The 21,643-nt window shown below is 41.1% G+C and overlaps 2 protein-coding genes across 2 annotated transcripts; one reads left to right on the forward strand and one right to left on the reverse strand.

Moving 5' to 3' along the window:
* Window positions 1-2,242: 2,242 nt before the first annotated feature.
* LOC129373150 (potassium voltage-gated channel subfamily V member 2-like) lies at window positions 2,243-5,892 on the reverse strand. The gene is made up of 2 exons (XM_055050931.1): window positions 4,459-5,892; window positions 2,243-3,762 (listed from the first exon to the last, which is right to left on the reverse strand). The coding sequence occupies exons 1-2, from the start codon at window positions 5,791-5,793 to the stop codon at window positions 3,508-3,510; spliced, it is 1,590 nt and encodes a 529-aa protein (XP_054906906.1). The 5' UTR covers window positions 5,794-5,892; the 3' UTR covers window positions 2,243-3,507.
* A 2,944-nt stretch (window positions 5,893-8,836) lies between these two features.
* On the forward strand, window positions 8,837-21,571 carry LOC129373039 (transmembrane protein 150A-like). The gene is made up of 8 exons (XM_055050739.1): window positions 8,837-8,901; window positions 12,301-12,585; window positions 13,134-13,181; window positions 13,797-13,883; window positions 14,307-14,374; window positions 17,191-17,318; window positions 17,448-17,625; window positions 18,345-21,571. Exons 2-8 carry the CDS (start codon window positions 12,521-12,523, stop codon window positions 18,641-18,643), a joined length of 873 nt encoding a protein of 290 aa, XP_054906714.1. The 5' UTR covers window positions 8,837-8,901; window positions 12,301-12,520; the 3' UTR covers window positions 18,644-21,571.
* The last annotated feature ends 72 nt before the right edge of the window (window positions 21,572-21,643 follow it).

Below are 21,643 nucleotides of genomic sequence, written 5' to 3' on the forward strand. Positions count from 1 at the left end.
AAAAGTACTTGATCCAAATGGTTCATCTTTAACATTGTTGCACCAACAATAAACTGAACAGTTATGGGGGAGGAAAAAAAATGCATTTTATATTTTATGTCGTCCTGTATTTATGAAATTTCTTCAAATATCAACATAAATTTCTGAGTGTAGCTCCATTTGAAGTTATTTCTTATGTAACTAAATTATAATGTCTGGGAAACTGGAGGAGGGAGGTTGTTTTCATTGTGACAGTGAACACTTCCATAAAACAGCAGTGAACCAGCGTGGCCTGACTTTGCCAGCGTTACTCCAGGAAGAGGTTGGAAAGTGCACAAGGACAAGGACGTCTCCAACAGGACAGTCCAGAGCTTTACTTCAGGATGGTGTCTTCATTAGCTGCGAGACGGAGGGTAAGAATGTAGAGAATCATGCAACAATATTTGGATTATGGACTTGATTTGTCTATGAATACGAGTGAAGATGTTACCTTCTGCTAACTGTTTGGCAATCTTCTCCTGCTCCTCTCGAACTTTCTTCTCCTCCTCCTCAATCCTCCTTTCCTCGGCTGCAATAGGCTTCAGATAATCTGAGGAAGGTGAAGTCAGAGTTACAAATTAAGTCCAGTCAGAATTACAAATTAAGTCCAGTCAGAATTTCCTTCGTAACTTGCTCAGTTTGAAGAGGATTAGTTGAAAACCATCCACATACAAGACATAGATTATTCAAGGTGGATATAATTAAAAAGAGAATGCCTCCACATATTAAAACTATATTTATTGCAGTTAATTTCATAGCCACACTGGGAATTCAACAGGAGAAAAGTTCAGGATTTAAACATTTAAATAAATTTGTGTGGTAGGTTACGATTCTATATAAAGGCTGATTTACATATTCAAACTCTCAGGTGACTCCATTATACATACTTGTTAAATTATGAGATTTGTGGCTATTGTTACAATTTACACTATTTGAAATACACAGAGAATGCTAGTTTACCAAATCAAACCATGCCAACACCAGAAGTTGTACGATCATGTCTGATCTTAAAAATATTTTCACAACCATGTTTCTTAGCAACTACTCTCATATGATGACTTCTTTTAATAACTTACCATATCGCTGTTTACCGTAGACAATGCCAGCGATTAAAGCTGAATACCTGGCAGTCTGTAACAGAAACAAAATCATTCATTAGTGACAATTTCCAGTCAAATATAAACAGTTCCCCTGTCATACACACTATGAACACTAGGGGGAGGCAAGCGTTCAATGAATTGTAAAACATGTTCAAATGAAGCTAAATAACGTGAGTAATACATGATATGACAAGAATTAAACATAAACGATAAAACCTTTACAGTTTAAAAAGAGCACGTGCTTCGTTTCTCAATTAGCAACAATTAACTATCGCGTCATTACAGGTAGCTCCGAAGTGTTAGCTTTAGCAACGTCAAATATGACACTAACAAACATTTACTCTAGCGTTAATCAGGGTATTATTTAGACAAACTAAGCGTGCATTTCTTTGCTCACCCGGACTGAATACCGTGTTTCCATTTACCCTCTCTCTTCGAGCTAATATATCCTGATTATAGTTAGCATGTTGGTGACTTCGGACGAGTTGCCAACTAAGCGCGAAGAATTACTCTAGCAGTTTTACACTCAATTACTTAATAAGGGTTTCGGTAACATATTTAATAGCACAAACCTTTATTAAAGGCGACACTGCAACAGGAGGAGCCATGGTTCAACAGCAGGGTAGCGGATAGCAACAGAGGTCACTTTAGCACCGTCGAGAGGAGAGTCGTCTTCTTCGGGGGAAAGTTTTGCTTCACGCTTAATCTGTCACAATTGAACTGCTGCCATCTTCCGGACACAAATGGCTATGCAATGAACTGTTGCTCCACTTAACATGTCTTATTGACATTCTAAGAGTTGATTCTTCTATTTCCATGCAATCTTAATTCTTTCAGCATAGAAATATTTTTTTATTAATTTTTTTGGCAAGATGACGTTTCCTTTCAAAAATAATTAGAAATATATACATCTTTCTTCGTTTCCTCACTTTCATCTATGCTAATTTGTGTCGTCTGTGATTTTATAAGCTGAGTCACTACACAATTATTTCAGCATATGACTAGTAGCGTACAACGAAATGAGAGCATTTTTCTGAGATCTGTTGAAGATTATGAAACAGATACAAATGAAATAAATAAATAAAGCACATGGGTTCAGTAATATAAAATGTTTCATTTTTAATGCAGCAACTTCATGCTTTCAGTATCATTCAAAAAGTTCTTGAACAAGGTTCACAGATGAATTCATCTTAATCTTTTTCAGATTCAAAGGATAACAACAACCATGCACTCAGGGCTTAGTTAACACTAATTGTAGATTGTAGAAAGTTGAAGATCTCAGTAGGAACATGTGTTGTCTCATCGTAATAACTTAGGTCAGAAGAAATGTGTTCTCTCCAAAAATACATGTTCTTTTACAGTCATTAAAGACACCACAGTTAAAGCAAGAGCAGAGTTTATTTAAAAAGACAGCAGTCTGATTTTGTTCCATACAGCACAGGTTTTTTTTTTATCACACCAGCACCATTGGCGAAATCTCTGGATATTCCACAGTTTTGAAAAGTGGCACCGCTTTTTACGGACAAGCATTTAACAATCTCTGAGATCCCAAGAAGGAGCACAAAATGAAAGCACATCAGCTGCTCTTACAAAAAAAAATAATAATAATAAAAAAAATTATTTTCTCTTTTTTTTTCTGGTGCTTGTACAGAACCAGAAACATTCTCCATTTTCAACAACACCAACAACAAATAATGTAGAAAGGAGTTGTTGCTTTCATTTCATATCTTGGCCTTGCTTTTATTACAGTGTCTCTTGTAAACATTTCCCTCTTGATCCTCACCTGAGCTTCACTGAAGCCACATCTCGCAGAAATATTCATCTCCAAGATACGTCTAGTAAGGTTGTAGTGAAGTTTCTTGACGCTGCTAAGCATATGAGGTCAAATATATATATCATGTATTCAGCAGGTTCACAGATCAATCAAACTCTTTTATTCAAGACATTGATTTTAAGAAAACAAGCAGATCTACAGTGTTTTGCAAATTTATTCAAACCCTTGTGATGTTCCAGCTGAAGTCGGTACAGCCATAAATTGACTAAACACTAAACACACTTTAATTTTTAAAACCCTTTCATGCCCAGAAGTTTAAGGGGATTAAAAAAAACCTTCCTCGATGCGGTGCAATACTGTGAGAACATGGTGAATATTTTATGCTTCTACTTGACAATTAATTAAAAATGATTTCCAAATTTTCTTGCTTTTTCAAGAAGTCTCTGCTGACCTTCCCACGTCAAATACTTCTTTCTGCCACTAGGTGGCCCTAGAGAGACTGCAGAGTATGTTCCCACACAACTGTTGTCATCTCACTGGAGTGGATTGCCAGTTGTTTTTCAAACACATTTCATGCAGTTTTCCCCCAAAAAACAATCCTTCTTCAAATCGGAATCAGTGTTGACTTCCGAAGCAGCTGCTGAGCGAATTGATTGTCCTCTTGGCAAATCTCACCTTCCCACGTTTCTTCAAGCAGGCTGTGTACTGGTTGGATTTAAGTTTGGAGTAATAGTCAGAGAACTTGTTGAAGAGGATGGAAATAGGCAGGCCGTTGAGGATAATTCCAAACGCGATACAGATGAAGGCGAAGACACGACCCAGCACGGTCTCCGGGTACACGTCTCCATAGCCCACAGTGGAGATGCTCACCTAAAGGGAGAGAGAGAGAGTTTCACAATGGTGGTGAAATGGATGAAGCAGGCTGACACTGAGCTTCTTGTGTCAGTCGTTGGTAAATAACATTCCCTTTTTCAACATGACATCAATTAGGTTGTATAATAAATTTTGTTCCGTTTCAACAGTAAGTATCGTTTTCTGCTTCTGGCCCGTATCATTCTCACAGTAAGAACGGGTCTGTTGTGACAACTCCATGGATATTTTTAATCCAAACTACCTTTCCACAATATCCAGTCGTACTTGAATGAGACACTGTAAACAATATGCAGCAAAGGTGACTCAGAAGTGGTTGGTTGAGTCACTAATTTTTGCTGAAAACCCCCCAAAAAACAGCAGTCTGCAGCAGCAAGCCCTGCACCCTGGTCCCTTCATCGTATCCATTAGTATCTGAGGATTACCATTTCCTTCTACCGGATTACAAGCAAGATTCCACCACCTGCTCAGAGCCAGCGCATTGATCTGTTAATGGGTTTAATTGTGGCAGATGGGCAGGCTCTGTCACCAGAGTTGTGTGTAAACAGTCTGAGGCCATTGTTTAAATTACAGCCGTCTTTCTGCAAATAAAACGACTCATAACCTGATTTTTCTGCACCATTTATGACAAACGGTTCTACTCCTGTGCACTGGTGTAATAGCTGGTCTAATTAATATGCGCAAAGACATACTTACAGCTGCCCACCACCATGCATGAGGAATGCTGGTGAAGTTAGTCTGCGGCATGTCATGCTCCACAGTGAAAACCATAGCAGAAAAGCTGAAGATGCCCATAGCGATAAACAGGAAGAGGCACCCCACTTGCTGGTAGCACTGGCGCAGGGTGAAGCCAAACGCCCTCAGACCAGTGGAGTGGCGAGCCAGCTTCAGGATTCGAAAAATTCGCATTAGTCTCATGATCCTCAACACTTGCCCCAGCTTGCCCACCTGCCCCACCGCCTTTATGTCAGCCTCGTGCTTCATGTAGTTTTCCTCGCTGTCGAAGAACTCCAGGATGCCCTGCAGGTACTGCGGCAGGATGGCGATGAGGTCCACTGTGTTGAGGACACTCCTGCTGAAGGATCTGAGATCAGGTGTGGATATCAGACGCAGCACATACTCCATGGTGAAGAAAGCAATGCATATGGACTCTACGTATTCACAGTAAGTCTTGCCACTTAGGTGACCGGCGTGGGTTTTGTACTGCATCTCCTCCACCGTGTTGAGGGTCATGGCCACCAGGGAGATCAGGACGAAAAGACTGGAGGCCAAAGCCATCATCTTTGCCTTGACAGAAGAAAAAGGCTTCTCCATCAAGTTCCATATCGCTCGACGTGTCTGGCCCAGGAACATGTCGTGGAACAGCTCCTCATTCTCCTCGATCTCCACCTCAGCCTCCAGTTCCCTCTGGATTTTTAGCTGGTCGTTCAGCTCGTCCTGCCTCTCCTCAAAGGAGATGCGGCAACAGCGGTTGGTGTTTTTGATCCTCACTCCCCAGTAGTTGATCTCCTCCAGGAAGTTGCGGGGACAAAGCTCATCTTTGATCCACAACACACCCGTCCTGTAGAAGTTGAAGATGCTGTGGAAGACCTCAGGATCCCTGTCAAAGAAGTACTCATTGTTAGTCACTATGTAATCATCGCACAAGTCCAACTTCATGTTGTGATCCGTGTACGTGGCCAATCGTCCTATCCTGGTCTTGGGGTACTTTGCTGCCATTTTGTAGGCTATTTGATAGGGCTTTCCCCCGACGTTGATGTTGATCACGTAGTTCTTCTTGGATGGTGATATCTGCCTGGTGAAGCTGAATGGGCCAGCCTCCTCTTCTTCGTCCTCATACTCGGCGTAAATATCATAGATATCCCTGCTCAGTTCTTGCATAGAGTTCCATGTCTTCACACAGCTCTCCTTGGCTAGTGGGTAAACGACCTCAGAAGGTCTTCGAGTGGCATCCGAGTCTGTGACTTTGTAGTTGGGGAAGAGACTCTGCCTCCTGTTCCACAAGTTTCCTGCCTTCTTGGTGCTCCCCATGGTGATCACCAGTGTACTACACGGCAAAGAGAGGACACTGACTGACTAACCAGCATTACTGCTAATACCCCCTTCACCTAAGCATGCAGGACATGAGCAGGATGCCTCATGTCCCCATTAATGTTGCTGACTGAGAGAATCCGCATACTTACAGGGCATCTAAATACCATTATCCTCTACTGAGCTGCCCTTCTGACATGATGATGGTGGCTGTGCTGCATGTCACAGCAAGGCATGTTTAGGAAGATTCCAACTTGTCTAAATCTCTCAAAGTGAGGTATTTCGTTACCTCACTTTGGAAAGTGTCAAAAAGTGTTGGTAATTGTCAAATATAAACGGTCAAAGCTGCGCAGGGATTTTAATCTTTTATAATCCCCATGGATTACACTGGTGAAATTGAACTGGCTTCACATCTGTTAATTGCATGCTTGCTTGAGAAAATCACACCAAAAATAAGAATTTAACAATTATTCGAAAATTAAAACAGGTTGATTTTATGTCCCTTTTTCAATGAAGAAGACAGAAAAATATTTACATGGTTTGCTCACTTTTTCTGAGCTTGTCTGATGTTTCGTAGGTGAAGGGAAATAAAGGAAGCCTTTAAATACGTAGAAAACCAATAGCCTACTTTCCACAGGGGAGGTGTGGTACTTGGAATATAAAATCTTATATTTTATTGGCAGAAGTTATTCCCCTTTTTGAGACATTTATTATGTGGTAAGAATAATTAATTCAGGAAGGGTTAGCCTGGAAAGGTCCTTTGTGTAGCACAACTTTGCTGCCCCATTAATCCTCTCACTGGCTATCAGATTGTCGCCTCACACACCCATCACCAGCCTAAGGTGACCAGAGGTGGCACCCAACAAGGCTGACATCAACCATAATGTGGTTTTCACTGAGCTTCCATTTATCATCGTTCCAGCTCCCAATGAAAAGCAGGCACAGAATAATTTAAGGCTTTTGGGCTACTTCACTGCCTTCTTGTCAGGCTATAGACTGACCCAGAACTGTGTTTACTTTACAACAGGGTTTGGTTACAAAATTGATCAAGTGATTCATTTCCCATGTTAGAACCATCAAACGTGGTTTGGCCAGCAGTGCATCAAAAGGCAAATTAGGCCTGGGCAATATGGCTGAAAAACATATCATGATGTTTTCATATGACATATAATTGTTGATGTCGATAATTATCGTGTAGGTTTTTTTTTTAAAATCTGAAATACTGCCAAACTGGCCTTTCCTGTTTTATCCACAGGTTGAGCAGCTAAAGCCTTTCCTCTGCCTACATCTCCCATAGTGCTGTGTGGTTCTGGATCAGAGTTCTGTGACTATTCTCTACATTGAATATTCGATCAGATGTATGATCTATTAATACTGATCACAGGCATATTGTTATTCATTTATTGTCCAGCCCTAATACAGACACAAGAGACCAAAAATTATGCATTGGAACTTTAAGGTATTATTTGATTGACAAAATAACCTAGCAGACTTGTTCTTGGATGGTGAAATAAGCCTGGCGTTCCTGCAAAACCTCTTTGGATCATAGGAGATCTAAAGAAGCCGAAAGCAGAAAAATAGTACTATTGTAAGGCTGTCCCAAGAAAATATTGGTCAGACGTGTCTATTAATCTGCTGGGTAAATTTAAACATTTTCTCCTTGCTTATTTAAAACCTGGAAAACAGAACGTGAAAGGGAACAGTAAAGCGCATTTATCATGCACAATGCAATGTCTTCACCCTCCAGCAGATGGCGGCCTCACAACTCTTTTCAAGAAAACTCTCTCCAGTGTTGACAGTAAATAATAATAGCTGTGAATGATTGTCCACAGCTGTGTTGATGGTTTTTCCGTTATGAAACAACAATTATTTCCACCACAATGCCTTCTTGTTATTTGTTTCTTTCAAACAAATAACAATGAGGCCATCTTAGTAATGACGAAGAAACATGTGCTCATCGACTTCATTTGAGTTCATTCTTCAACCAGCCACTTCTTACATTACGCAATTTATTTTGGACAACGTTCATTGTATTTTAAAAGTGTAATCGCTCTAAAAAAAGGCTTTTGGTATTAATGTGTGTGTGTGTGTGTGTGTGTGTGTGTGTGTGTGTGTGTGTGTGTGTGTGTGTGTGTGTGTTGTGTGTGTGTGTGTGTGTGTGTGTGTGTGTGTGTGTGTGTGTGGTTAGTTGCCCTGTGAGCCTTTGTGTTGGACTAAACTATTCAAGATCATTGCCTGCCTCTCACACAGTGAGAATAAATGGATGGATTCAGTTTTGGTTGAATATTTTTTGTTCCCGGACAAGAAAAACATCTAAATTTTAAAGAGGGTAACAGTTGGACGAGTGCATAGAAACTGCTTTAGGAAGAAGTGTGTAACCTGATTAAAAATAATAATAATGATTTCAAAAACTCCTAACCCTACCTCCACCCCTGGCAGGAGCTTACTTTGGGCAGCTGCTGCTCTGCATATTGCAAACGTAAATTAACAGTAACAGTTTAATTAAAATGTTTCAAAGAGCTTTTTTTTTTTTAAACGTACAAAATTGTTCTTTTCATTATCTGACAGACTTTGATGTTAAAGATGCAGAGCAGGCCCTGGAAGTAGGGAGATCTTTGTAAAGTTACTGACTTGCATCAGATCATGGGATTGTGCTAAAATAAAAGCGTCAGGCCACTGACACCAAAAGCATTAAGAATTGACATATTGACCGAAAACAGTGCAAAACTACACGTAAAAAATATATACTTAAAAAAGTTCGTTTTCATTGTGGTCCCTTTTCTTGTGTAAAAGTTAGAGGTGTCCTGCCTCCTGATGAAAGTGATTAAACACTTTGTTACCCGGTGAAAACATGACAGAAAAAAACAAGTTTACATGTACACAAACGTAATAAAGTAAAAAATAATAACGTCTTAAAAAATATCCAAATAGTGTTTCGCAGCGTTATTCAAAAAAAAAAAAGAAAGAAAAAAAAGAAACCCCGCCTCCTTTATTTTGACAGGCGTAACAGGAAATGAGTTCCACCGCTAGCTTCATTTGCTAAGAAAACGATGTTTTTAAAGGGAAACCAAGGTTGATGAGGTCTGCTGTGGGCACAGCAGGTGGAAGGTAGGCGTGCATTCATTTTCTGGGCAAGCCGTCCAAGTATTAGTCGTGGCGTTATTCTCTGAGCGAATCCCGCTTAGCGGCTTATCTTGTAGGTTAGCGGAAATCAAGACGCGGCCAAGAGTCAAGTCAAGACAACTGGGGAAGTGCAAGCTAACCAGCGAGCTCGACGCGAGCTAACGGGGCTAGCGGGGACCGTTAACTGTTCACAACAGGCTCCAGAGCTGAGACCCGCCGCACACTTTGCTTTGTTTCACTTGATAAAAGTAAATAAGCGAGCAAACGGGTTGAAGTACTTGGTGAACTATCTTGTCACTGTTGTTTGGATGCTTTATGTTTTAAGACACAGGGGCGTGTAATTGTTGGGAACAGCGCTGGGGTCGGGGGTCTGACTGTGCCCCCTTTGCATTTACTGAACAGTTCAGTTCTTTCATTCTAAGTCCCAAAGTTTTTGCTGTTTCTGCTAGGTGTGTGAGCTTAATTATTAAGAGAGTTATGTAAAAAGAACTCATCCAAGCAGCTTGAACTAAACCTTCAGTCTAGGGATTAGTGTGTGGCTACATTTTATGGGGGGGTCAGAAAATGTGCAGACATATTTAATCTGTTTTTAGATTGAATGTGATAAATGCATCATTGCAGTGATTTGTAACCCTGATCCTCTGGCTCCACTGTCCTTCATGTCTGTTCAGTCCACCCGATGTAAACACCTGCATTTACTTTACATAGTAGCTTTAATTTGAAAATATGAAATACTTGTCCCCAATGTAAAGCCTAGTAATTGCGTGTAACAAACTTTAAAATGTTTGGTCATTTAAATAAAACCTTATTTCTGTCTGATTTAAAATCATTGGAAAAATTATCAAATGGAAAACAAAAATATGATACTGCGAAATATACGTTTGTTCTCCTTTATTTTAGTAGGAACAATAAATAAATGCATGTGGTTCAAGGAGAAATTATTACAGAAACCAGACCTTCCTCATCTTGATCAGGCAATCAGTGAATAGTGCATATGTAAGTGCTGATAGGTTGGGGGAGGGCAGCAACACTCAATGGTGTGGAAGTTGTTACTAAGGGAACATGTCTCAAAGTTAGCTGTTTTCAGCAGCAGTGATTTGATGAAATGATTTTTCATAGAAACCGTTTTCTCCCTCTACTAGAATAATACTAAAATCACGTTTCAGTGCTGTTAATTGCAGCTCTTAAACAGAAACTGATGATTTGTATTTGTTTTTGTTTTTTTTGGGGTTGTAAAATGCACCTTTCCCTCCTCAAACACGGCTACATTACTCACTTTCAAGGCGATAAAAATCCTTGTTGCCACCCTGCTGGGCTGTTGTCGCCGGCGGTATTAAAATACATTCATAATGTTTGACTCGGTCTTCCTCTCCTGCACTGAGAAAGCAGGAACAGAGCTGCTTCTCGCAGATTGCATGTTTTTATTGTACGCTTTATGTATTCCCACAGCTGTGCTTTGCGGGGTTCACAGTCTGGCCGTCGTGTCGTAAATCATCTGGAATTTGCAGCGCGTGTTCAGGCCTTTCCTCACAGCCGTACGCTTTAAAAGTCAGTTCCAGTGTTAAATGTGGCTCCAAGAAAAGCCTCACCAGCACAAACAACCCGCGCATACAACAAGGAACCGCTCTGGCTGGAACACAAAGGATGCCTTTGAGATTTTGAACAGATTCTCAATTCGAAATCCAGCAGGTATGGGGGAAAGCAAAGATTAGATCTGTCACATGTTTTGAGTTGCCTCAGCGGTGATGTAACAACTAAACAGGCAAATAACGCTGAATACCTACCAGCTGCTACAATCTTCTGAGTTATGGAAACAACTTATAAGAATCACGCCACACTTGTTCAGAAATTTTTTTTTATCAAATAATGATCGATCATGTTTTATAAAAACATAATCTTCCAAACAGATTAGGAAACTCTTCCCTGCTGCCGGGTCTGGCGTCGGTAACTCAAGGACCGTTTGTGTCCTTGCAGATGGTGGAGCTCATGTGGCAGATGGACTGGGAGGTTGGGACAACACACTCTTTGTCCTCTTCTGTTATTGGGCTTTGTGTCAGGGAGCAATTAACCTCGTACCTTTTAACCAGGGCTGCGTGATTATTGAAGAAACGGGACTAAAAAAAAGAAAACCAACTGTGATTTTGGTATCCATCAAAAGAAATACTTGTTGCATCGCAGAACATTATTGAATGTTTTTTCCCCTCCTAAAACAATTTACATGTGTAGTAAGCAATAAATCAATTGACCTCATGATACATTAAAAAAAAAAGAAAACCTGCAATCATTTGAATTTGCATGTTTTACTGATTTTCTCCTTTGTCTCTCTTTCACCAAAAAGTAGCTGACAAAAATGTTCGGTCTGGTGGTTCGGTCTCAACTAGACTTTTTTTGAAGGACAGTTTTTTTTTTCAACTTCTAAATTCATTTTATTTGTTGTTTAATTATTTTGAATATTGAAAACAACTTCCAGTTCTAGTGTTAAATGTTCACCAGCATTTAAAGATTACTTGATTGCAGCAAAATGTCAAGCTTTAAGTTGTGATGCTCACTTGTTTTGTAACTTAAAACAAGTGACCGACACCGAGAACATATTTACCACGTCTGGCTTTGCAGAAGTAAAACATTTCTCTTTTTTTAATTTTTTTAACAATAAAACAGCTTCAGTTTGATTTTCACACACTTTTAGAAAATGATTCCCCTCTGTAAAGCCTGCAAGTTAATCTTTATTCACTCTATAGTCCCTCTGAGCCGAGGACTTGTTTGTAACTGTACACCCTGTGGAGTGATGCAACCTCTGCTCTGCTGTTTTGCTCTGACTGTCAACTGACTGCCCTTGACGAATCACCCGTTCCCCACAGTTGTTGTACGCTGTCCTCCGAAAGCAACTTGTAGGTTATTTGCACTTTACTGTCTCTTTAAATGTGTTTCCTTGGGATTTTGCTGGTTCTGCGCTTGTCAACAATACCAGGGTTGTGTTGGGTTTACAGTGGAGACGCTGTTCCTCTCCAATGCAGTGGAGTTGTCCTGCAGGATGTTTTAAATTTACAGTAAGCAACAGAGGTCGTTTCTCTGTAAACCGGCTTTATGCCGATGTTCAGCACCGATAGGTGAAATCTGAGGCTTTAACTGCCCGACCAGAGAAACTTGGAAGAGGAAGTGTTTTTCTTTTTTTTGTTTTTTTTGTTTTTTGCGATGTCCGATTAGTTTATTTTTCTCCACTATGTAGTTTCTCCCCAGAAAGGAAAAAACACGCAAATTGCAGCACATTGCAACAATAAAAAGTAAAAAATGAAAAAAAAATGGTTAGAAGTACACCCGATCGTAGAAAGTATTGCCTGATTAAAGCTGCCTAACGGAAAGTGTCCAATCATCTTTGTTTTTAAGGTTGTTGCTGGTTGCTGGGTGCCGTGGAGCAGAGGAGCTGTGCCATACCCCCCCCCCACCCCATACGTCCTCTCATGCCCCCCCCTGTGTGCGTCTCCCACTATCAGTGACCCCACGCCCCCACCCAGCTCCCACCTGACCCATCCTTCGTGTTGCCGCCAAAGCCCTGAGCCCCCTTCTCACCCCATGCTTGGGACAAAGCCAGCTCACTGCCAGCCCAATGACTGCCTGGATCGTCCTGCCCGTCAGCCTGGCTGCCTTCTCCATCACAGGAATATGGATAGTGTGAGTCACGGCCGAGGAGTGCCTGTCGTCTGCGTTTTAACTCCTGTGAACCGTTTGTCCGGGAGAGAACACTGCAAAAACACACAGTCCGAAGTATCCTTAGTTTAGTTTTTTGTAAAACTATCTTCGTACACTTGAAATGAGACAAAACTAGCTTAGAAGTAGCTTTTCAGCGAGATATAGGAGCTTGTTCTAAGTTAATAATTCCATAATGTTAATGAAAATAGCACTAATTCCACAGGTAGATTATTTAATTGTGACAATACATTTTTCCAGCGTTTAGTGAAATAATCTTCCAGTTGAACTCGTGCTGCTTCATCAATATCAAGAAATTATTGATTCAAAACAAGCTGCTATTTTGTGCTGAATAGTTTCGTGAAAGTTAGTTTTGTTTTATTTTAAGATATTTGCACTAGAAACTATAAAAAAATACTTAAGATTTTATGTTTGTTTTTTTTTAAGTGTAAGCTTGTTTTTTATACTTTGAGCTTTATTGGGTCTGCCATGTGTTTCTCCCTTTAACACTTCTGACCTTTTGTTTCCTGCAGGTATGCGATGGCTGTGATGAATCACCATGTTTGTCCTGTAGAGAACTGGTGGGTGTTTTTTTTTTTTTTAATAGTCTCTTGTTTAACATTTAGATGTATTCAAGAGCCCTACAGAAATGATTCATTAAACATCTTTCTTTGATGTGATGTGGTGTGAGATTGGTTTTCAAATATTCTTGTGATCTGCATGATGCGTGAGCCTCAATTTGTACGTCTTGCCACAGATTCCCAGTCAAATTTTGGTCCAGACTTTAACTAGGCCTTTCCGATAAAGGAACGCGCTTTAATTTAAACATTCAGGTTTCTCGTTATGCTGGAAAGTGAACTTCCACCTCAGTCTTAAGCCTTTTGTTGTCTCTCATTGGTTTGCTTCCCTCTTTTTCTACTTCAGTCGTCCTATCAAGTCTAACCAACTTCTCTGTCAAAGCGGAAGAAAGCTGCCCCACAGCACAATGGTGCCACTACCGTATTTCAGTTTTGATCTTGAGTTTTCTGTGTTTAGGGCTGAAACGATTAATTGATCTGTTATTGAAATTATCAACTAATTTAGTGATTGATTAATCGTTAAGTTGGTGCAACTTGGAAAAAGTTAAAGGATGCGATACATTTGCGAGGCGCTGTACCTCCAGAGAGTGAGCTGACCTTATTGTGTCGCCGCTGCAGGTCTTACAACGTCACATGCACGGAGGAGTTGCCCCGGCCAGGCTTCCCCAAGACCTGCTGCACCATCCAGGACATCCCCCTCATCAGGTTTGGCTCCTCTGCATCTGCAGTCCTCCTCTTTGTCTCAGAACACAAACCGCAGATTGTATCGGAAAGGGCCTCAGGCATGAATTAGCATCTGGTTGTGCTGCTGCTCTGTGTCAGTCATTAACCCACACTTTGCATAACTCCAATTCGTGGAATCTGACTGTAGGCTTCCAACAATGGGCAAGCACAAAGGGAAAGACACAATGGGACCTGAGGCTCTTTTTTCTGTTGTTTTTCTTTTATGTAAAAAATATTGCTTCTCAAGCGCTTGTTAAAACTCAGCTTCATATTCATATAAAATCAGAACAAGATATGTTTTAGCTAAACTGTTTTTGATCACTTAGTTCAGCAGGATAAGTGGAGGTGTGTGTATGCATTTCTTCGGTTGTAAAATCTGGACTGTCTGTTTTTTTTGTCCTGCAGTAAATGTGGCTCATACCCTCCTGAAAGCTGCCTGTTCAGCCTGATTGGCAACGTTGGAGCCTTTATGGGTACGTCCTCAACTAATCTTCACTGCATGAATACTTTTTTTTTGTTTTTGTTTTTTTAGTGGGTCTTGCTGGTTCTGATTTAGAAAACAAAGTTTTTTTCTTTTTTTAACAGATAAAACAGATAAAAAATGGAAATGTAGATAAGAGACTTAACTTGATGTGAACTTGAAGTTTTATCGTGATACTTTGTGGTACTATTACGATAACAGTGAAAGTGACAATAAGAACTATTTACTGCTACTCCTTTAGGTAACTGTATAGCAGTCGCAGCCTCACAAACACAAATGATGCTGTTGAGAAACATTTTGTAATAAGCTTCTTAAATAAGTGTGATTTATATGTCGCACACAACAACTGCATTCGATTTAAGTATATTAATATTTACTGATTGTAATTTAATTAGGGAAGTTTAAATCATTGTAGATCCAGAACTTTTGAGTTCTTGATAAAACCGAGAAAATTCAGGACAACCCTGACCATCCTCTTTGTGAAAACGGTGTCTTCGGTCAGAGGCTTCTTCAAACTCACTGTAATACAGACTGCTGCAGGAGATCTCTCCTGCCAAAGTGTTATTGTCATCGTCCACAATAACTCTTTGAAGAATCTGAATTGATACGAGTTAAACATTTAATTTCCTTTTGGGATCAGTAAAGTATTATTTTTGAATTTGAATTGAAAGAAATCCTGTTTTTAAAATCTTTTGGACTCGGATGAAATAAAAAAATAAAAAACATTCAGCCTATTTCAGCCATAAGAACAGGATTTGGGACACTCTCTCTTTAGAAATGCTCGCTATATCAAACCAGGTTAACCAAATTAATTAACAGATTTGGGCTCTCTAATATAACTGGGTTGATCAATGTGCTCCTTTTTATCATGAAATTCAAGAAAGAACATAAAATATGATTGCCAAAAGACAAATATTTAGCATTGTACTTAATATTTTTCCCCGATAGAAAATGTTAATTTCTGTAGTAATTTTGCCCCATTAAAAAAAAAAGTCTGCATCAACCACCTGTTCTGGCGGGCCACAGAGAATCAGAAAAGGGGCTGCAAATGGCCCCAGGCCGCGCTTTGGACGCCCCTGGTCTGCATGTTCCGTCCTTGTGTTTGTGCTCCTGACCTGCTGATTCAGCTGCCTTGTCTCCATTCATTCAGCCTTGTGAAAGGAGCTGCTGCCCAGGCTGCAAGACGCCTTATTGATCACAGACGCACAAATTCAGCTTTAAGCTGCTGGGGAAAATGGAATGTGATCTTGGAAGAGCCCGGAATAATTCATTCGGACCGACGCGCTTCGACTGACTGACTGCTCTGGTTTACCAAGTTTGAGGATGGGATTGGAGATTTAAAGATTTATTTAGGGAGACTCAGAGTGTTGGATTGGCGTCCTAAAGGTCGTTTACGGATTTACGTGACAGGAAGTTAGCTTAGCACAACTGCAAATGGATGGTAATGCCTCATCAGGCGTTTTCCTTGGCGGCGGCTAACTAATTAATAATTATGTGGTTTTACAGAAGCAATGGGTTAATCATTTCTGAGCACAGCCGCCTTGCTTCAGTTTGTTTTCATCTAAACCAATTTCAAATGAATCAAAAAAGTGTGATTTAGAGGTGCCGATGTGAAACTGTCCCAGTTGCCTCCATCCTCTAACCTCTGGGGTAATCACAATCACTGTTATGTAAAAAGAGAACTGTTTGCTCACTGCGAATCTGAAATAGGGCAATATGTTTTGAGATGCAAAGTACTCAATGTCTCCTCTGTTTGCAGTCATTCTGCCTGGTACCTCCAGACTTCGGCCAATATCCATGGGACTTCCAGATACGGCTGCTGTCTAATCAATAATAAATGCAGCTTTCCTTCCACTTCCCCATGTCTATTTTATTTTTTTCCCCCCCTGCCTGCACCTTTCGGGGCCCTCATCCATTATTCCTCCTCTCCCTCTTGTCTTGTTTAAACACCAGTCACTTCTGGCCCACTTTCCCCCCTCGCTGGGCCCGATTGCCTCACTCCAGCTGTTTTCATCATCCCAGTCACCTCTCCTTCCCAGCTGGTTTCTGTTTATCTGCCCTCCTTGTAGTCTGACGTCCTTTAATTGGCATATCTCCACGCGCGTCCTTTCTCTCGCTGCTCCAAATTTCAGTGTCTTTTGGGTCAAGCTCTGGTTCTCTTGTCGTTGTGCTTCAGGAAGGTTATTGTGTTCAAGCACAGCTGCCAAGCAGGCTCTGCTTTTAGATGGATCAATGGCTGGGAGAACATCCTGCCTGCTTTGGAGAAACGTATCGGATAGTCTTGCATCAGCAGAAGGTCGGAAGCTACTACCTGGCAGCCATTCATTCATTTTTATTCCTTTAGTATTATTTTACTTCAACAAACTACAGCACAAGGCATTGTGGGTAAATGCAACCTAAACCAACACGCGTGTCTAGCGCTAGCGGGGCAAATGGCTCGTGGTCTTTTCAAAACAAAAGAGAAATCCTACAACATCTGACGCTACTCCATTTCCGTTTCAAGAAGAAGAAGAAAGTTGAGCTCTGCGTCTTCTTCAGAGGTTTTTGTGTCGTTTCCTTCAGTAGTTCTTGATGCAGCGCCACCACAGGCGAGGAGGTCAACAGGTCTTTCAAACAGTTTGTTTTGTTTCACGCAGAGCAGTGAGAAAGCAAACAGTACCAGCTAAAAACGCAGCAAATGTTGCAGTTTGGTTCTTCAATCAACCCGAGTCCACCACACTATCAAGTGTGAAACCATATAATTAATGCGATCTTATTAAAATGTTTCGGGTTTGTTTTTGACGCACATTCCTCTTTTCCTCCCCGAAGTGGTGATGGTGTGCTTCCTGCGCTACGCCCAGGTGATCGAACACAGCCACCAGTGTTGGGTCAACACCAGCGCACTGGTGTCTGGCTGCACCAACGCCGTCGGTCTGGTCATGGTCGGAAACTTCCAGGTAATCCTGAGCAGTACATGAAGTGTGATGTGGACTTTAAACCAGGGTTGTCTGACTCTAGTCCTGACTGACTCTTGACTGACTGAGATCATCTAGTTGGTATGAAATGTTTGTTTTTCTGTCCCGCAGGTTGATCACGCCAAATCTCTCCATTATGTGGGTGCCGGTGTGGCGTTTCCTGCAGGGCTGCTGTTTGTGTGCTTGCAGTGCGTCCTCACCTACCGGGTGGCCATGACCACCCTGGACTACTGGATGGCTCACTTCCGGGTGGCTCTGGCGCTGGGAGCCATGGTCTCCCTGGTCCTCAGTATCCTCTGCAAATCTGTCATCAGATGAGATGAGAGAAACCTTTGGGATTTGACCTTTAAAGACCCTTAATGCAAGTTTCACATATTGTGTGGAAGGGTGCATTTGATTTATTCACCAGGGATGTTTGCGGCCTTGGTAGTTTGTTATTCTTCATGCGATCTGTCGCTTTTGTGACGACCTCGGTTGTTTGTCGACATAAATCCTGTAGTTGAGTCAATGATTTAGTTTAGGAATAGTGTTAGCTTTTCTCAACCTGCTCTCTTCCTCTCTCAGAACTTTGTTGGCGGTTCTGTGCGTTACTCCGTCGGTCCGTCTGCTGAGTTAGCATTAGTGACGAACCACCTCCTGTCCATTTCTACAATGTTTTTTGTGCTCTGCGTTAGTTTTCAGGAAGAGGCCGTTCTAAAGCTGCCGGAAGCAGCGAATTCACTCGACGCCTGCTGAGTTTCAAACCAGCAGAATAAGATCAAGAAATAAGATCATATATATCATATATATGTAATATATATTCAACATTTAAAACACACATCTCTAGAGACTGTATGTCTTATAAAGTCTGATATCCTGCGGCAGACAGGACTTGCTGTAGCGTTCTTTAGCTCATCTCTGGCTCTGTCTGCTCCTGTCCATCACGCTGCAGAGGGGGTAACGGCCTCATTTACCTGTCGAGTCTCTGCAGGAAAGCGTCTGTCCTCCTTAACTCCGTCCTCCCTCCAGGCGGCATCTTCTTCATCCACGAGAGCTTCGTCCTGCAGCACGCCGCCGCCATCTGCGAGTGGGTCTTCACCGTGGACATCCTGGTCTTCTACGGCACCTTCACCTACGAGTTCGGCACCGTCACCACCGAGACCATGATGGCCGGCCTGCAGCAGAGCCAGCACGGCTCGGGGGTCATCATGGACCCCATGTCCCGGGCGTCAACGCTGGGCGGGGCCACCAAGGGCCTGAAGTCCCCCGGCGGCAGCAGCACGTCCACACACCTCAACTGCACCCCAGAGAGCATAGCTATGTTGTAGCTCCGTCTGGAAAAAAACAAACAAAAAAAGTCACTGCGGAGGTGCTCCACTGGCAGCATGTGAAGCAAGAGAGCAAATTCGTATAACTGTAACCTCAGCGACACCAGGTATTTCTACCCATAATGCTCTACGGCCTTCGTTTTGTTCTGTTTTCCCTCCTCAGTTCTCATAGCAGATCAAGTTGAATGTTTGGAGCCGGCTCAAAAACTGGAGCCGTGAATGTTTTCCAAGACGGCGGTTAAAGTTGACGACTCAGCACGGAGTTCGTCTCTGAAAATCTGTCCCCCTGGGTTCTTGATTTCAAAAGACAAAAGTTCCTACTGCCCTCAAAAGTCATTTTCGTTGCCCCTCTGCTGACTCTCCAGTCCAAAGGCTCGCCCTGCCCGCCTCTTTTGGCCTTTTGCTTATCTCTGCACGGTTTATGTGGGGATCTTTTTATTTTTTATTTTTTTCTTTATTTTTTGCATCACAAAAAGATTTAGAAAATAATGAATGTTGCAAAGTGAATAGCTATAGTCTATTTTACAGACTGTAATCTTTACGGTCTAATTTAATCAATCATGCATTAACTATATACCGTTAAATTCATCTGCTTTTATTTGATTACACTTATAATTTGATGTCTTGTTTTTCTATACATATATAAATATATACATGTCTAGATTGGTCTCAATCATTATTTATGTTGGTGCAAAACTGGATGGTCTTTTCTGTTGCAATGACTCGCTTTAAGCTGAAAAGTGAATTTTTGTTGTTTTGTTTTTGTTGTTTTTTTTCCAATCCAATGTTACATGAAAACGTAACAATCATCTGATCATTTCCACTCCTCTGGGGTGAGTAATGCCTTTCTTAGTGTTTGAGCTGCCAGGTGAGACTGACGTTTCATGTGACGGGATAAATGAGTGACGGTAAAACTACAGTCTGACGTTGGTGTTTGCTGTGGAGTTCTGGTCCTGACGCTGGCCGCGTTCCAGGCTGGATCCCTGGACGCCTTATACAAGTTTAAGAAATGTCTTTATCTTAATGGTTTGAGTTTGTGTGAAGCCTTTCAGAAGATTTTCTTCACAACACTTGCAAAAGTAGTCACTCCCCTCAGTGACGCTGCAACTACCAACTTCAATGGGATTTATTGGGATTTTATGGGATAGATCGACACAAAGAGGTTTAAAACATGTCATTTTCAGCTCTGGGTGATTTTGTGCAGCCGCCTGGCTGTAAACGAAGGACGGTACAAATTTGACCAGGGCAGGCCACGATGTTGCCTATGACGACCGACTGTAAGATTTCTGAAATTATTGACACTTTTTATTTATTTCCAGATCTGACATTAATTCCAAATCTATTTCTTTGTCTATGTTTAAGTGTAGGTTATTAATGATAAGCATGTAAAGACAATTTGAAAAAGTCACAATCATATGTAGTTTTACAATTTTTGGCTTTACAATTTTGGTAAAAAATTTCAAATCTGTTTACAAAAATTTGCTTTTTGTAATAAAAAAAAGTCATTAATCTTCAGCAGAATAGCGGCATTTATACTGAAATGCAATTAAATACAGATGGACCTTTTTTGGAAGGGGTTACTCTTACTTTGTGTTGCTTGGTCTCAAAAAGTCCCAATAAAATCCATTTAAAGTCCTGGTTGTAACGTCACTACAGGTGAACTAGTTCTGGGGTGTGAAAACGTTTGCAATTTTTTATTTTTTTTTGTTTCTATAATTGGTGCTGTCGCAGCAGTGTTACAATGTGACATGCTGGTTGTCGACTGACTTCAAACTATACCGTACCCGTGTCGTCTCCCGCCCCGCCCTCCTTCATCGGCTCCTGCAGCCGATTTGTTCTTGAGAAGAGACCCAACCGGACAGCAGACTGCCACGGCGCTCTGAGTCACAACCTGCACAGGTTTTGCTCAGATGAACGTTTTCACTGCTAGGTTTCATAAAGCACACACATCTATCACCTCTGTTCTTTTTGGGGGTTTTTTTGTCCTACCGCTTGACGCGTTATATTTCGTCAAACACACAGGATGCCAGCAATACGCATTTTCAAAAGGTCACGTCTCCTACCTCTTTTGTGGGTCTGATGTGAAAGATGGGAGCCTTTCAACTTGTTGGGTATTTTTTTTTTTTTTTTTTTGTTACTCTGGTCGAGGTTCAGTATTTTCCAGCCTCGTCCACAAGTGTCAGAATGTGACAGAGCTGGAGTCAGGCTGTTTCATAAACTGAATTGGGCTCACGGCGCTCTCAGCGCTTGCTGTGCAAAAAGTTTGAACTTGATATGTTTGTTGGACTGCAGAAAACCATGCCAAAAAAGACTGGAGTATACAGTTTTCTTTTTCTTTGTGTGTGTGTGTCAGATGCGGCGGTATGAGTTAGTATGAAGTGCACTGTTTTCAGCCTTATGTACTCTGCCTAAGAAACTTTCTTTTTATTGTCATATTTGACTTATGTTTAGCTGCAGCCTTTTTTTTTTTTTTTTTTGCCATACGGCAGCTTGTGAGCCCAAACATGGGGCCAAAACAGCTTCTGTACCATTAAAACCATTCAACATGCCAAATAATCCAATGAAAGGTGGAGATTTTCTTTTTCTTGTTTTTTTTTGTGTGCTTAGATCATTGTGTGCACTGAGGGTTTGTGTGGAGCCTTATGTTTTTGAAGGCCACCTGCCTTTTATGTCAACACTCGTAACACAGATCCAAATGTCTATAAAATGTACTCCCTTCCTACGTCCTGTAAATTTGAAAAGAAATACAGAACATTAACAAAGGCATCAGAGAAATCCCCTGTATGAAATTAAAAAAAAGTCAAGAGAAATTGTTTCCTTTTATAAATTCTGTAAATATGTCTGATTTTCTTTGTCTATCATTTAGGCCTTTTATTTTGACAGAGATTTATATTCAAATATGAAATAAAAATAAGTTATCAAACTGTTGGAATTTTTTTGTTTTTTTTCCATCAACTAACTTTAGCTTCTTCGCACAGGAGGCCTCTGATGAGAAAAGGG

The sequence above is a fragment of the Poeciliopsis prolifica genome, unplaced genomic scaffold (genome assembly GCF_027474105.1).
Source record: "Poeciliopsis prolifica strain line A6 unplaced genomic scaffold, Auburn_PproV2 SCAFFOLD031, whole genome shotgun sequence".
NCBI classification, from domain to species: domain Eukaryota; kingdom Metazoa; phylum Chordata; class Actinopteri; order Cyprinodontiformes; family Poeciliidae; genus Poeciliopsis; species Poeciliopsis prolifica.